This window comes from Pyxicephalus adspersus, chromosome 5, assembly GCF_032062135.1.
Source record: "Pyxicephalus adspersus chromosome 5, UCB_Pads_2.0, whole genome shotgun sequence".
Lineage (NCBI taxonomy): Eukaryota > Metazoa > Chordata > Amphibia > Anura > Pyxicephalidae > Pyxicephalus > Pyxicephalus adspersus.
In genome coordinates, this window is record NC_092862.1 from 141,709,391 (window position 1) to 141,725,401 (window position 16,011).

At 40.6% G+C, this 16,011-nt stretch overlaps 1 protein-coding gene across 1 annotated transcript in view; it reads right to left on the bottom strand.

The window, feature by feature from the left end:
• Nucleotides 1-655: 655 nt before the first annotated feature.
• Nucleotides 656-16,011, bottom strand: part of AGMO (alkylglycerol monooxygenase) — a 112,093-nt gene continuing 96,737 nt past the window's right edge. Inside the window, exon 13 of the mRNA XM_072412955.1 lies at nt 656-1,253. Within this exon, the coding sequence (XP_072269056.1) occupies nt 1,173-1,253 (81 nt within the window). The 3' untranslated portion in view covers nt 656-1,172. The remainder of the gene's footprint in view (nt 1,254-16,011) is intronic.

The window sequence follows — 16,011 nt, forward strand, 5'->3', positions numbered from 1 at the left end:
TCAGCATCTCTATTTCTCGTTTCAGATGCCAGCATTCAGACCCATCTCAAAACACACATCTTACCAGAACCTCCACCAAAATGGGAAGATTACCACAGTAAATCATAATTAAAGGACTATCCATATTTTTTGCCTTCAACATATCATTAGAAAATGAATCTTGGTTTATATTCGTGTGAAACCTAGTGGCATGTTCTGGAACTGCATTTGTCTCTAGTTTGATAGATTAGAGCTGTCAAAGACAAGCAGTTTGTAACACACTTTAACATGAGGGCACAGTGCCATCTACTGGTGGTCAACAACAAAGCACAAAATATTTAATGTACAGAGCTGTGTGCTATGTTGGTGCTAAATAAATCCTGTTTAATAATAAATATTAATAATATCATATAGGTGTCCATCATAACCAATGCAGAATTTCTCTTTCCCATTTCAGACTCCAGCATTTAGACCCATGACTTCAAAACATGCATCTTGCAAGAAGGTCATGCTTCCTAGCCATGGGGTGATTCCGAAGCAAATCAGAACCTCTACCCAAAAGGGAAGATTACCAAAGCAAGTCACAATAAAAGGTCTTTCCATTTTCTTCTTTGCCTCCCCTATCAATATACCCCCTTACTATAACGAATTCATCTTTTTGTACTATGCAAGCAAATAAAATATAAAGACTTTTTTATTGAAATATTAAGATCAGAATTTTAAATACAGTTAAAAATATTTAATTTAATATAACCCATTACCCAAATTAAAACGCTCATTGGGCGCAATTTGTAATCAATAACATGGAATTTCACTGCATGAGCTTGTGATGACATGGATAAGATATTGAAGTTGATTTACTAATGGAATATAAGCTATTAACACAGCCATGCAAGGGGATAATTCACTTAGGTTTGGGAATGTGGTGATAATTCACTTTGCAGTGTATACCCAATCTGTAAAATGTGATTTTTTTCTTGAATATGATTGGATGGTTGTAGCTTTGACACATTCACTGAGCTAAGGGGATAATTCACTTTGGTGAGTGAATTGTCTATACCCTTTTAGTAAATCAACCCCAACATGAGATGAATGTCTGATGTTGTACCGGTATCATTTGTTTCATAGGACTGTCTGTGGCTCTTTTATAAAAAGGAGTAGAAGTCTCTTGTTCTGGATGACTGTATGAAATCTTATTCCTCTTTCTTCATCTTGAACATCCTCTGGCTGATGGCTTGCAGACCCCAGAAAGCTAAGCAGATGGAAAATATTACCTGAAAATTAGATAAAAATACATATCATGCATGTATACAAAATGTATATAATATATAAATATACTTGCATTATAAAATTAGAGTGAGAACTTGATTGGCTGCCAGTCACCTCTCCCATCATTAGAAAATGACTGCAAGTCTTGTTTTCTGCCCAGGCAAAAAAACTAAACTCATCTATAAATGTACATAAGACAACTATGGAAAACACTAAAGAAATGCCAATATCAATGTTTAAATTAAACAGTCTTCATGTCTCAATTGACTTTAAAACTGTCTCACAAAGTAATTTTTTTTATTATATATACCAGAGTATAAACCTGAATTTTTACTCCAAGATTAGAAAAAGAATCTCAGTTTATACTGAGGTGTCACCTAGTGGCATGTCCCGGAACTTCATTTGTCTCCAATTTGACAGATCAGACCTGTCTGTAACAAACTTTAAAACAAGTACACAGTGTCATCCAACAATAATGCACAAAAGATCATTTAAGAACAAATTACCCATCATTGCCAACTCAAAAGTACAAAATACTTTTATTCTGTAAAAAGAGGGAAAGCTAAATAGACTAATGTGTGGAGTTATTGTGATTTTATTTTTTTTCACCTTTTAAATATGTTTAAAAATTAACACCCTATACACACATTTAATCATATTCAATTTATTGGCATTTCTATTGACTACTGTTTTAAATGTTAGCAGTGATGGACACATTTGGTTTATACTCGATTCAAGGCATTTTCTATTTTGTTCAGGAAAAAGTATGTACGTTGGTTTAAATTTAAGTACGGTATATACACACCTTTTTTTCTTTTCTTTTACAGAAAAAGTTAATAAAAGTCAAAATCTCAGTACTACTGATTTCCTCAGCCAAAATCTTTCCACAGCCAATCAGAGAGCACTAGAGGTTATGAATGGGGTGACTTGTCCTCATTAAACCTCTAATGCTCGGGGATCGCAGACAATGATTTCCTGGAACCTCTGATGGGTCCGTGAATTCGGTTCGCCGAAATTTCGCAGACCCATCGAAAGTTCAAGGACATTTTCTCAAGAATGCCAGAGGCTTAAATTAAAAAAAGGGTAAAGCAGAACTAAACTGAAAATAAAAAAAATTACACATACCTTTAATCCCGCAGATCCCTCGATGGTGCTGGACCTTCCCGTGATCCGGTCCTTAGTCGTCCTAGAATTCCTCTTCGTTCTGGCACCGGGGAAGCACCAGGCGCAGCCATCTTTGATCTTCTCTTCTGTCCTCCTCTTATCTTCTTGGCGCGTCACCCAATATTTAACTGCCCAGGTGCGAGATCAAATGATGTAGCCCGGTGTAAAGGGGGAAAAAAGAGAGGAGTTCTCACTGCGCATGCGTGAGATCGACATCTCTTTCCCCTTAGTAAAAAAAAATGCCCCTTCTGCATATGCCCAAGATTAGGGCATGCGCAGAAGGGCACCCAGAGCCTCCTGGGATGCATGACTTAGGTATCCCAGGACCCTTTGTGCTCCCAATAAACAGAAACTAAACTGAAAACTGCAAACAAAAATACACTTACCTTCAATCCCAGTCCAATCTTTTTGGGGGTGTCTTGCATCCAGTCCCATGTCATCGTGGCATCCGTCCTGGATCCAGCGCTCCGGGCGCCGCCATCTTCGTCTCTTCTTCCAGGTTCTTCATCCTACGTCACCCAACTCAGGCATGAGTTCGTGTGACAAAGGATGGAAAAAAAACTGCACATGCGTGAGATCGGCAAATTCTTTTCTTTGCACAAAAAGGCTCGGTGAGATGCTTAGGCATGTGCAGAAGGAGCAGCCAGGAACCTCCCGGGATGTGTGATGTAGATATCCAGGGAGGCTTTGCGCTCCCATTCATTCTCAACTGCCCAGGCGATCGCGAGTTAGGGGGCGGTGCTGCACCCTTTTTTTTTAGGGGGGTTTCACTTAAAAAAAAAAAAAAAAATACCTTGTATATAAGGGTTGTCTACCCCTTTTATGTATGTGAAATTTCTGAGTTTAGGTACGCTTTAATAGAATATTAATAGAGTGCAGTTGTTTCCAAACAATCCTTTGTTTCAAACACAATCAGAATTAGCTCTGCTTTTGCTGTACTTTTTTTTTTTGCTCCATTGTTAATAAATCAACCTGCCAGAGGCCATATTTCTGCTACACATGCTCTACAATAAAACATTTCGACTCCTCGTTCAAGAAATACACTTCTATCTCCAACGCTATTGCAAAAGAAAGAAAAAAAGAAGCCAAAAGTCTTCATGTTTGCGTAAAAGTTAGGGAATTTCTGTCGGTGTTCTGCCAGGAAATGGACCTCCCCAAATGATTCTTTCCAAACCTCTGAGCCATAAACCGTATCCTACCAGGGTTTCTGCTCCAGATCCGTCCCCAAAGGTTTCTCAAAAGTTGGCTAATGGAAGCAGTATTAGTCCGTCCCATCGGAGGCCTCGTTTTTTTGAGATAATACACAGGAAGCACAGATGCTGATAATTTTCCCACTTGCCACTTCTGACTACCTGTTCTGGCTCTCAACAATACCAGCAAACCCTAACAAGGAACATTAATATCCAGCTGTTTTAAATAAGTGTTGGAATTACACGTTCATGCGGCCCAAGTTGAAAGAAAATACTCCTAAAAACGATTTTTCTTTTTTTTTTGCAGGGTCTCCAGGAAGTCTGTGTATCGGACTAAATAACCACATCTATTGTGCTGCTGCAGAAACGCAGAAGTCGGGATGGAAATAAAATTGTTTAAGTGGAAAAGAGTTTAGAAAAGTGATATGTAGCACAGCTGCAAAAAGAGTTTTAGGCAGAAAAAAAGTCACTAATATCTGTATTTATTGTTGATCAGTATTCTTAGGGGGAACTTTGGAAAGGTGAATTTCAGAAGTATCATTTTTTTTTTTGGATCATTGAACACCAACTGGATTGTTCTGTAACAGAGTGATGTAATATTGTGGATGCCAGCAGAAATTTACCAGTTTACAGCAGTGCTGGGAGGAAACCGAAACCAACCAAACACGGGGAGAACCTGCAAACTCCATGCAGATAGTGTCCTGGCTGGGATTCAAACCTGGGACCAAGTGCTGCAAAGGCCAGAGTTATACCCACTGAGCCACCAGGCTGCCCACATGATGCAATATCACCCAACCCGACCCCCACTTTCCATCCCCCCCCCCATGACCATGTCTATCTTTATTGATGTTTATAAAGGTGCATCCTCCATATATAATGCAACCATTGTCAGTGAAGCAGACACTGGATAATGGGGCATTGCCTTACCAACCATATATGACTTTCTTATCAGAAGCCGCTCATGGGATGTCAAATGGGTTTCTCCCTCTTTTTGTTCCCCCCAACCCCCTCTTTTTTTTCTTTTATGTATTGTATTGTTTCTGTTGTATTTGTATGTATGTACCCTTGTTGGGACTTTTTGTGTTTTTTGTTTAATTTTTTATTTTATAGAAACAGAAAAACATGGAACAGAAAATCAATGGGGGTGGCTGCCTACTGTCAAATGTGCCATGCGAATGGCCGAGTGGCTGGCATTGAGCCAGCCGCCATGAGCCACACGGGATCGTTTGTTTTTGCTGAAGCTCTGAACTTGGCCTTTATGAGATCTCTGCACTGGTATCACCTTTGGGCACTACAAAAACATGTACATGTACAAATATGCCTTTCATTTTGTGACACAAGTCAGTCTATAAGACACACATAAACCTCAAAACATTGGTGGTCAGTTGTGAAGTGTCCCCCTTACATTGGTGGTGGGTGGAGTACAGCTTCCCTTGGATAGTTGGTCAGTGGTAAAATACTCTTCTATGTTGGTGGTCATTTCTGAAGTATTAAAGTGCTGGCTATTGGAGCCGGGTGCCCTTTCCATTTGTGTTCGGTGATAGAATGCACTCTTTGGTAGTCATTAGTGAAGTCTCACCATACACTGGTAGTCAGTAGAGTAGACCCCTCCTTACATTGCTGGTCAGTGGTAAGTGTCCTCCTACTTAGGCAGTCCGTGACAAAGTGTCCCCAGGTGTTGTTTGCCATAAAAAACAAGTCCCTATAGAATATGGGTTGTTGGAGAAGTGCTCTCTTTTATTGGCAGTGCCCTCAAACTTTGGTAGGTGATCAATACAAAATGCCCAGTTACCTTGGTGATGAATAATAAAGTAAAGACTTATATTGCTGTTTAGTGGTATATTGCTTCCTCTACCAATTTGCCCAGGAATCCCAAGATCTTTCTTCTTAATATTATTAAACAGTATTTAAATAGTGTCAACATATTACGTAGAGCTGTATATTAAATAAGGGTTGCAAATGACAGACAGATGCAAACAGTGACACAGGAGGAGGAGAGGACCGTGTCCCGAGGAGCTTACAATCTAAGAGGTGGGGGAGGTATCACACAATAGGAGGGGGATATGGAATGGTGGGAAGTAGTGAGGGGTTTAGGAGAAAGAAGGAGATGGGTAGGTGAGGTTGAAGCGTTGGGTTTTGAGCGCTCTTTTAAAGGAGCAGAAAGTAGCAGAAAGCCGAATAGGACGAGGAAGACCATTCCAGAGAGTGGGGGCAGCTCTAGAAAAATCTTGGAGCCATGGGTGTGATGAGGTTATGAGTGAGGAAGTCATTAGTAGGCCATTGGAGGAGCGAAAGGAGCTTTTCCCCTCATGTGCTCATTTCTAAGCTTAGGGTGTCCATGGATCTTGCCAGACAAGGAAAAATCCTAGCAGTATCGCAGCATAAGCCTAAGACTTTACTGTTCCTGAAATGACCTCTAAGAAAAGCTAACATTTTGGGAAGGATAACAAACACCCAATTGACAAGGTATGAAAATGTGTTCCAAGTTTAATGTAATAATTTAGTCATCTTCAGACCCCGAGTGATAAACGTATGGAAGGGATTCAACTCTAATTCCTCTTTTCATCGTTCATATTCATATGAACATTATAAATCAATGGCAGAACAGGAGATTCCAATAATCAAAAAGCCCACAAACCCTCGCTGGACCTTTCAGTGAAGGCCTTCCCATTTGTTTAAATCTTGTTGCTGTCTCACGTAATGATTCCGCAGATTATTCAAAGTCAGAGAGAGGCGAGATCATGGTGACATTTGCTGCGTTTCTTTCTGGAGTTCCTTCTGAACATATCATAGGGGGGGGGAATGTAACACTATCTTTGCAAATCCTTTAAAAAAGAAAATTCAGCACAAGTATGATTTATTTCAAGGTTGAAAAGAGGAGAAACTCACACTGACAAACAGGTGTGCTAAAAAAAAAGTGTATTTAATGGTCAATGAGAAAAGAAAGGATTTTGAGTACTTTGGGAAAGTCATTATTAATAAAATATGATGTTGATTTATGAAATGTAAAGGTGAAAGATCAACAGATGCACCATCCTTGATCTAGAAAAGAACGTCTCCCAGGTTTCCTCAAATAACCCCATTAGGTCATATTTTTAAGATTAGGAGGTATGAAATATATAGCGAAGGTTGAGGTGGCTAAGGTTAGTCATGGATAAAAGATATCCATCTTTACATTAGAGTCAAACTTTTGTCTAAACATTGAAGTTTTATTGTACACTAATCCTAGCAAGGGGCTGACATCAGTGAATAAAATGCATGGAAAGTTTTTGGATTGTTGTGAGACGCTTGTGGTCCTTCATCCATTGATTGTCCTATGGTTGGTAATCAGCTTGATAGTCCTTGTTTGCTGGTTGCCCCTGCTCTTCTGTGTCTAATACTCCAACTTTTACACCTTTTGGAACAAAAACTTTTGAGCTAAGAAATGCTCTAGATATGGTTGCTCCAGTGAATGTCCGTCTTCCCTAATGGGCTCCCCAACTTCATTATATTTTCTGTTTTTGTTAACCCTTAACCCCCTATTCCCCCATTCTACTTTGCAATCTTTCATTACGATTCTTGACATCACATATCATTATATATGTTTATAATGTCACCACAAAATGTCATATAAAGCTGCCCTCACCCAAGCTCTCTGCTTTTTGTGGCAGTGCCCAGTGGTTTCAGCCTTTTGGACCAGAGTGTGTCACCTCCTGACGGCACTGCCAAGGATCCCACAATGGCTTTCTTTAACCACAAGCCACTTACCAATACCTGATTCCGGCTCCTAATATACATTCTGATGGCTGCCAAGTGGAATTTATCCGCTCTCTCCGTGCATTAAAAAAACCTGCACTACTCAACTGTGGAACACCATGTCCAAATCATTTCCCCATGGGCGCCTTGGATGCAAAGATTCCTTCCACCCGTGTTTTATTATTGACTACTGACTGTCTGACTTTTAGGATTTTTTGGTCTTGCTTTCCAGCTTCCAGTATCATTTATCCCCTTTCTCTGGTGGGTTCTCCCACCATCCATTGCACCCTTCTTTTCTTTTCTCTTCTCCTCTCCCTTAAAGGTTATGACCTCTACCTTTGAACTATACATGGTGCAAAAGCTACCTCCGGTCTGCAGTTTAGCTGAAGGAACCCCCAGTTGGGCCGCTCCATAGCAGCACTGACTGTATGCTCGGTGGGGTCTCTCTGTTTGAGACTTTCCTCTTCCATACTTGTGGCTTTCATGAGAATTTTGCTGTTATTCTGCCTTAATGTAACTATTTTTACTATAGTCTTACAGTGTTTACCTACTGCTGTTGTGTATGATCAATCTTTCCCTTACAAACTTTTAAAAAGTTGCTATGTAAATTGTTCTTCACCAAATCCAACTCTCATCAGGATGAATGATTCCTTTATTCTGCATTGTATTCTCTCCTGATTGGTTAGCCCTCAAGGGGCAACTAAATTCCATTGCCTGGTAAGTACGTGGAATGATGCATTTAGGAATATAGAACTTCCTTATTTTGTGATCCTTGATATCTGCCTGGAGTTTAGCTTTACTTCCATCATTACTACTGAAAATAATATTGATGTATGGGGGTTAATAAGTAATGTCAAATAATCTAGAAGCACCACAGTTGTACTCTGTATGTTGATCTTAGCCTTTACAATCACATATGGCAGCTCGTTGAAAGGGGCCCACTACTTATTTTATTCAGACTACACAGCTCTTGGGGTTATATTAATAGTCTTATTATTCTGTATTCAGATGATTACATACATATCTTGTAGAAGAACACTTATAAGGCTCCCATGTGACTGACCGCCATTTGTCATATTCGCCGCCCACACATTGTTGTATTGTTCTTTTGTTATTACGCTCATTTAACGTCTCTTGTGCCTCCTTGTCGTGGCCCGGTAATTGGCGGGATTATTAATGCGATCGTTACTCTGCATTCCCTGTTTACCTCACAAATTGCTAGTCTATCTTTTCCGATAATTAATCTTCTTGGCTTGCAGCGATTCTGCAAAATCCATGTGCACTGAAATATTGTGCCGGTTACAGTAACAAACTTTAATACAGTGCACAAAGAGTTTATTCAAATATTACATCGAGTTTATTATGCTCATGTTCAGTGAGTAAATACGAAGGCTACAAAAACTCTATCCTTCTACTTCCTACCCCCCAATCCTCCCTGAACAACGCATTTGTTATTTTTTATTACATTTATGGAAATCTTTAGGTCATGTGATATGCAAGGTTCTTTTTAACATTTTTTTTTTCTTGGTTGGAAAAGGATGCAGAGATATGTGGCAATGGCATCAACACAGTTCTCTGCATTGTTGCAATGTAAAGCTACGTACACACTTCCAATGGTTCTCGCCCCATAATCGGCTCAGGGCTGATATCGGATAAGAATCTGAAGTGTGTACAGCAAGCGTCGTTTATCGTCCAAATGACCACCCTGGCGGATCCATGGAAGATGGACAACGAATGATTGTAAAAGGGAAGGGGGAGAGCACGCAGCAGGGTGCCACTCCATCGTTCTTCCCTCTGCATAGAGAAGAATGGTGCTCCATGTACAGCACTCGTTCATGCATTGTGCAGTGCTTAGTCTTTGGAAAGGATCGTAAAAGATCATGAAAGAAAATTGGAAGTATGTACGCGGCTTAAGTGAAGGAATGTCCCACCAAGGAGGCAGATCCATGACCTCCATGGCTCACAGGAAGTAATGTAAATGATCCTGGGTGTTTAGGTGGACCCATCACCACATTATGGAAAAGAGTGGCTATTCCTTTTATATATTGTAAAAATATGGGTTTTTAAAAATTTTTTGTAGAAGACCCCTCCTCTTCTGTTTTTACTGCTGCGGCAATAAAGTCTGGAAGGCAAACCCTCAGCTTCCTGTGATACCCCACATGGCCTTGGGCTGCTCCTTCTGTGCATGCCCGATCATAAAGGGCTAACCTAGAATGTAAAAACAAGTGCAGATCTCAAGTATGTACAGTGAGATTGGCACTTTTTTTACTTTTTCAGGAAGACACACTTGATCTTGCATCTTCTCAGTGCAGGATTGGTTGACGTAAGGAGAACCAAAAATATAGAAGATGGCAATGGATGCTACAGTAAGCACCAGAAGGAAGAGGAAAGCCACATCAGCCCAGGACTCACCAAGCTCGGTTTGTAGACTGATCAAGGGCTTGCCATTGGAAAGTGATTTATAACAATAGTTCTGCATTGACCTAGAAAAGGACTGGCTGTAAAATGTAAAGTACTACAGGAGCAGCATTGGAGAGGGGTGCATTAAGGTTCCATTCAAAATGAAGGACAATGCACCACAGTGCCCAGGTATGTTATTATGATGTGTACATATTCTTGTGCATTGCAAGTGTTCATCCAGTACATGCTTGCTGTGGGTTGGTGTTTAAAGCAGAACTGAATCAACATAGAGCAGAAATATAGCTCCACAAAAAATTTACAGGAAGGCAAGAGTTTTTTTTTGCAAAGTGGACAGGTAACTTCTCTTCTGCAAAAAACATACTTACCTGCCAGATTGCAACTGTCAGAATATGCTGAGTATCCCAACATCCTCTGGGACTTACCTTTTGTTGGTCACAGCCAGGCAAAGTGACTTGGGTGAGTCTTATTAGATCCTGGGAAAGTTGGGATCCCAAATCCTAGCAGAATAAACATTGGTACAGTGCAGTGCCCTCCTATGGGAATTGTGATCCTGAACATTTCCAAGATCCCTCTGTTTGGCCCGGTGATGTAAGCGTCCAGAAACATTCTTTCTTTCAATTAACAGAATTAATTTTCAAATTCAGTAATGCAGTAATTTGTGAGCATGGGGTGGGGATAGTACATGCTGTATGTGGATTTTTAAAGCAGAATTAAACCCTACAATTGTGAGCAGGTAGGATATTTATTGCAGAATAGACAGGTGAGATCTCTTCTGCAATGCAACAAACTTATCTGCCTGTCTGCAATCTTCTCATAAATATGCACTGAGCTGCACATGTGTATGATCCTGACATACCCGGCTGCTGGGAGTGAATGAACTTTCATGCACAAGAGCTCCATCATTGCAGCCTGGCCAATCAGAATAGCCAAAGGGTGCAAACCTGGGACAAAACCTGGTGAAGATATTGGAAGCAGGAAGGATCAAGGAAAGATGGGTATATTTCAAAAATTGCAAACAGTCAAGTATTTTTTTTTTGCAGAAGAGATATCACTTGTACCATCTCCAATAAAGAACCTGCCTACTTGCAATGTTTTTTAAAGTCAACAAGAAGCTCTACCTAGGTCAAAGCCCTGAACCAGAAATAAGGGGGGCATGTCAGGTGAGTCTACTTGATATTATGTGTTCTTGATGGTATTTCTTATCCTTGATTTGGAATTCTATTTCCTCGGAATGTATCTTTTCTTAACATAATACTCAGAAAGAGTTAATAGACTCCAATACTTGTCCACGTATGACTAAGGAGCTCCGTCTTCCTACTGCTTTCCCACACCGACCCTTCCAGCAGTAATTCCCCCAACCAACCAGGGAAGATGTCCTCGCACACAGACAGTCCCTGTGGTAATCTGCAGTTGTATAGTTTTTAGTTTCTCATGCTCTCGAGCTGCGCAATGAACTCCTCTCCCTGAGTAAATAATACAAATGCAGAGGTGGTCTGCTGGAGGAGTCCAATGAATCCAATGGCTGCCAACAAATTAAAGTGAACCTATCATTAATTTTTTAATATCATATAACAGTGGCTAACCCTTTTTATAAAATGAAAAAATGTGTTCTTTTTAATTTGAAGGACACCTCCCCTTCCATCTTTGCTGCCGTGGCGGTAAAGACTGAAGGAGAAACCCGTGGCCTTCTGGGATGCATACGTCACATATCCCAGGAGGTTTCATGCTGCTCTTTCTGTGCATGCCCGATCTCCTTCTGCTGCTCCTTCTGCACATGCGCAGTTAGATTGACACATTTGGATTTTTAGAAAGGAACAGCACCCGATCTCGTGCCTGTGCAATGCAAGATCGGTTGATGGAGAAAGAAGAAAAAAGAAGATGGCGGCACCTGGTGACCAGTCCATGCCGGGAAGAAGAAGGAAGATGGGATGGCGTGGGACTGGCTGGACTAGAATTGCAGAGGAATTGACCTGGGTCTCATGGCTAAGCCCTGTACAATGCCATTTCTGTGTCCAATAAGGCTAACACAGTGGCCAGTAAAGGCACTCTCATTGGGCAAGAGATTATTTTAGGGGTGGGGCTTTAAGTCATAAAGTCTGGGAAAGTCAGTAACAAAGTTAATCAAAATCAGAGTGGCGGACCACAACATGAAAAATATTACACTTTCTAAAAATTTCAAGGGCCATGACCTGGGAAGGAAGTCAAAACTCCTTGGTCCTCTAGAATGTTTTGATTGTACAAATTCTACTATCGTACTTTTACTACCAAACACAATAATACCTAACAATATGTATAGCCCTATAAAAGACTAATTGCAGAAAGGAAGTGTTATTAAATTGTTAACTGCTGCAACATTGCTGACTATAAAATGTCGTAATGACTCATAGAGATAGAACCCCGACTTCCCAACTATGGGAGGACAACCATATGTTCAGAATCACAATGACCCACCTCCTAAACCATCCCCAAACCCCCTCTAACCACTGGCAAAAACTAGAAATTACTCACCTTAGCCATGGTCATGTCTAACACCGAATCTTCTTTCTTTGTTGTTAGAATATTAGGGGGTTCTTCATGGGTCCACACCTATGTATAACTTTAACACTTCCTATTGGTTGGCCATTGCAGGTCTTTTTTTTTCTGTTTCGAGTTGTCCTAAAGACCCACAGGGACGTTTTCAAAAAGACGGGACGGCCAGGAACTGGGGAGTGTGGCCAAAATTGCAGCAATGGATCACCAGACCACCTGAGAATCAAGAGCTTGAGGCAAGGAGAATGAACTGAATCTGGCATGTGTACAGCGCTTGTCCGATGTCGTTCATGGATCCGTCTTGGTGGATCCATACATGACAAACAATCCTAATGGAAGTGAAGGGGAGGGAGGGCAGCGGGGTGCTGCTCTGTCATTCTCTCCCCTCCCCTCTAAAAAGAGCAGAACAGTACATTGTAAAAGATCCTTTTCAAACACAATTCTTCAATGTGTGTATGTAGACTTAGAGGGACGGAGGGTTTGGCCTTGTATTGATTAGTGCATGTTGGTATGACTTCAGTCTTCCTATATTAAGTCTCTATGCTGTGGATGTGAGAGATTTCCGTTTGGGTCTCAGTGATGGAGCAAGAAGAAGAAATCTCTTCAAAGTGAGGAAAAGTCTACTTGTGACCAGAACAGGTGGCCCCATTGGATAATTTTTCTAATTTTGATACAGGAAAAAGCTGCCGTTTTATCTCTGTTCCCCATAGAAACAAACCCAATGTGCTTACTCCCAAGCATGACTATTGGCTTAAGTGTAAGCCTAAATCTGGGCTTATAACCAAACAATTAATAAAAGCTCAACATTATAGACCCTAGGAAAAAAAAACAACTCTAGCTGTAATACTTAATATAAATCTGAAGCTGCACCCTGTAGTACCTTTTTTTACCAGAAGATGTCCTGTCTAAGATGTCAGTTTTGCAGGATAAATAATGCTCAGTTTAACTTAAAGTGTAAACCCTACACTGACTTTCTTAATACATGCAAAATTCGACTAATAGATTAGTGTATAAAACGCAGAATTCTAGGAGAAAATACATTTTTATTCCCCTTTTATTAGCAAAATCATGTGATCTTTCTATGTTATCTATTTTTTATCCTTTTGCTTGGTGGATTTAAACCCTACTCTATGACATAACCTGCAGACACCATCTCTGTGTGTATCCTTTGCCCTTAGCTAAGCCGAGCCTGTCATTGCTCTGGCAGCCTTGTGAATAAAAATTAAACGAAAAAATAATCAGAGGTCCTGGCATGAAGTTTCTGTTCATGAAATGGCCAACATTTATTACAAATAATTTATTCTTTCTTTATTATATGTAGCCTGAGGCTGCTGTCAATCAAATAGGAAGGTTGGATGAGGACATGGCACAAGAACTTACCATGGGAGATATATGCATGCCATGTGTTGGCACAATGCCTTCTTTCTCTAAGATTCAGCCGAGGGAACCAATCTGACCGTGCTGGCATGGATCTGCTGCTGTGCTTGGTGTGGTCAAATGTGGACAAGAAAACAAGAAGTAGCAAGGATCAGGACGCCTTACCCCGGAGGACTAATATAAAACCAAAAGGGCATAAAATACACTGGGGAAGGGGGGTAGAGGGGCAACTTTGGAGGAACCTTAAGCTTGGAATTGGGCTTTAGAATAGGTTCAGAACTTCCACAAATTCCACAAGGTATCCAGAGGCTGGCACTTTCTTAAAAAATGGCATCTGCAGATTTGACTGCAGGCAGCAGTGGGCAGTACTTTACCACCCCATGCTACCCCATTCATTCTCTATGGCGCTGATGCAGATAGGAGCTACGTACATACAATAGTTATATAGTAGGTTAGGTTTGAAAAAAGACATAAGTCCATCAAGTTCAGCCATTAGATAAATAAATTATCCCCGATATACTTGTAGCACTGTGGTTCATTGGCATGAAGAAACTGTAACCACACCACAACCTTTATGGCCAATCTGAACATAGCCCTAATAGAAAGACTAGAATGCGTATATGTTCATTTACTTCCTTCCTGTCCCCTTGATACCTCTACAAGAAATGCAAAGGGCAGTTTATTAAAAAAAAATATTATTAGGCATTCTCTAAACCCTTACCCCTTATTACACCCTATTCTACTGATGTTGTTTTTTGGGAGATTTCCCTGTACTGTGCCAATTAAAGGCTGGAAAACAAAGAAAATCTTCCCGAAAAGGGGCATGGCAAGAAATGAAATGAGAGATGTTTAACCCTTCCCTATCCTAAATCAAGAAAAGGTATAGCTACACATACTCTTTAAATTATTTTTCCATTATTAACGTTTGGCAGAATGAGCTGGAAAAAACTGAGCCATTATTAATATTTCAGAGTATAATAATAATAAAAACGTCTATTACCGACAGATCTTGAATTCAGGAGGTTATTATTTCTGAATTACAGAGTCCAGGCCCTATTGTTCCTCGGCGAGAGTTTTTAACACTCATTGTCGTCAGCTCTGAGCGATAATTCCCCTTTCTTGGACATTACAATGTGTGGAGGAACTGTGCCGGCTTCGTGTCAGCTTACCGCTCCACCGAGAGACTGCGCCAATTTTATCAGCTAATATAAAGTGTGGCGGATGAGCAACCGACTTTGTATAAAGAGAAATAAAGCAATGATGGCACTGGGCCCTCAGCATTTTTTCATGGTCCCCTCTATTGGATTAGATAAAATCTTGTGCCAAAGCGATTCTTTCTCATCCTAATCTCACGCACCTGATATGGTTTTGCCCAACAATTGCGGATTACTGGAGTGGAATACATGGAGAACAGATCCACTAGGATTAAGCCCTTTTGGCCCTCATTCCATAATTGAATTAATAATAAGGGCCACAGCCTTCGCCCAAATGTAAATCTGAACATATTTGCCTTATGGAGGTTAGAAAATCCCATTTTGGTCATTTGGCTTTTTCCCAACTCCACAAATGTAGAAGATAATAGTACTATTTAATACAAACTCATGATATTAGATAAGCTTAACACCACCCAACATAAAATTACATCATGGGACAAATTCATGATGGTGGAACTTTCAACCGTTGAGATCATGAACATGTTCAGAGCAGGGATGAGATTTGAGTTTGATCCCACTATGGGTTCGCTTTCTCTGCAAACCTGTGCTGGAAACCCAATGTTGCTCACCATGTGCCTTAAGAATGGGGTCATAGGTGATCTTTCCTTTGCCAAGCCCAAAGAGCTTCAGCTCATGGCAATTACCAGCTAATGGAAAAGCAGCCTATGGTTTATCTTATGAATAGGTCCACAGCTGCCTTTATTGACCTTGACAAAGAAAGGGTAGGCAAGGTAAGCATTGGGTTGTATCCAACCCATGTTTGGCTAACCTGGAATACCCATTGAATTTAACGAGCACTGTCTTGTATCACTATCCCTTAATCCATGACTCCCAACCATTTCAGATTTTTTAAAGGACTCTCCCAAGACCTGGTAAATTCCATACCCAAGCAGTGTAATGGTGCCAAGTGCTGGAATAATTATTCAAGCAAAGTTTCTTCTTGGAGTGATTTTACGCTAACAGCTCCCACATGGGTCCATGCATTGACGTCAGTGCTTAGTCAGCATAGCATACATAAGAGCAGGATACAGAGCATTCAATTCGGCAGGCCTAACTGACAAAAAGGACTGCTACAGTTGCCAAGATAAAGTGGGTTCAGTACCATGACTAAGCCCCTGAAGGGGAGCAAAACG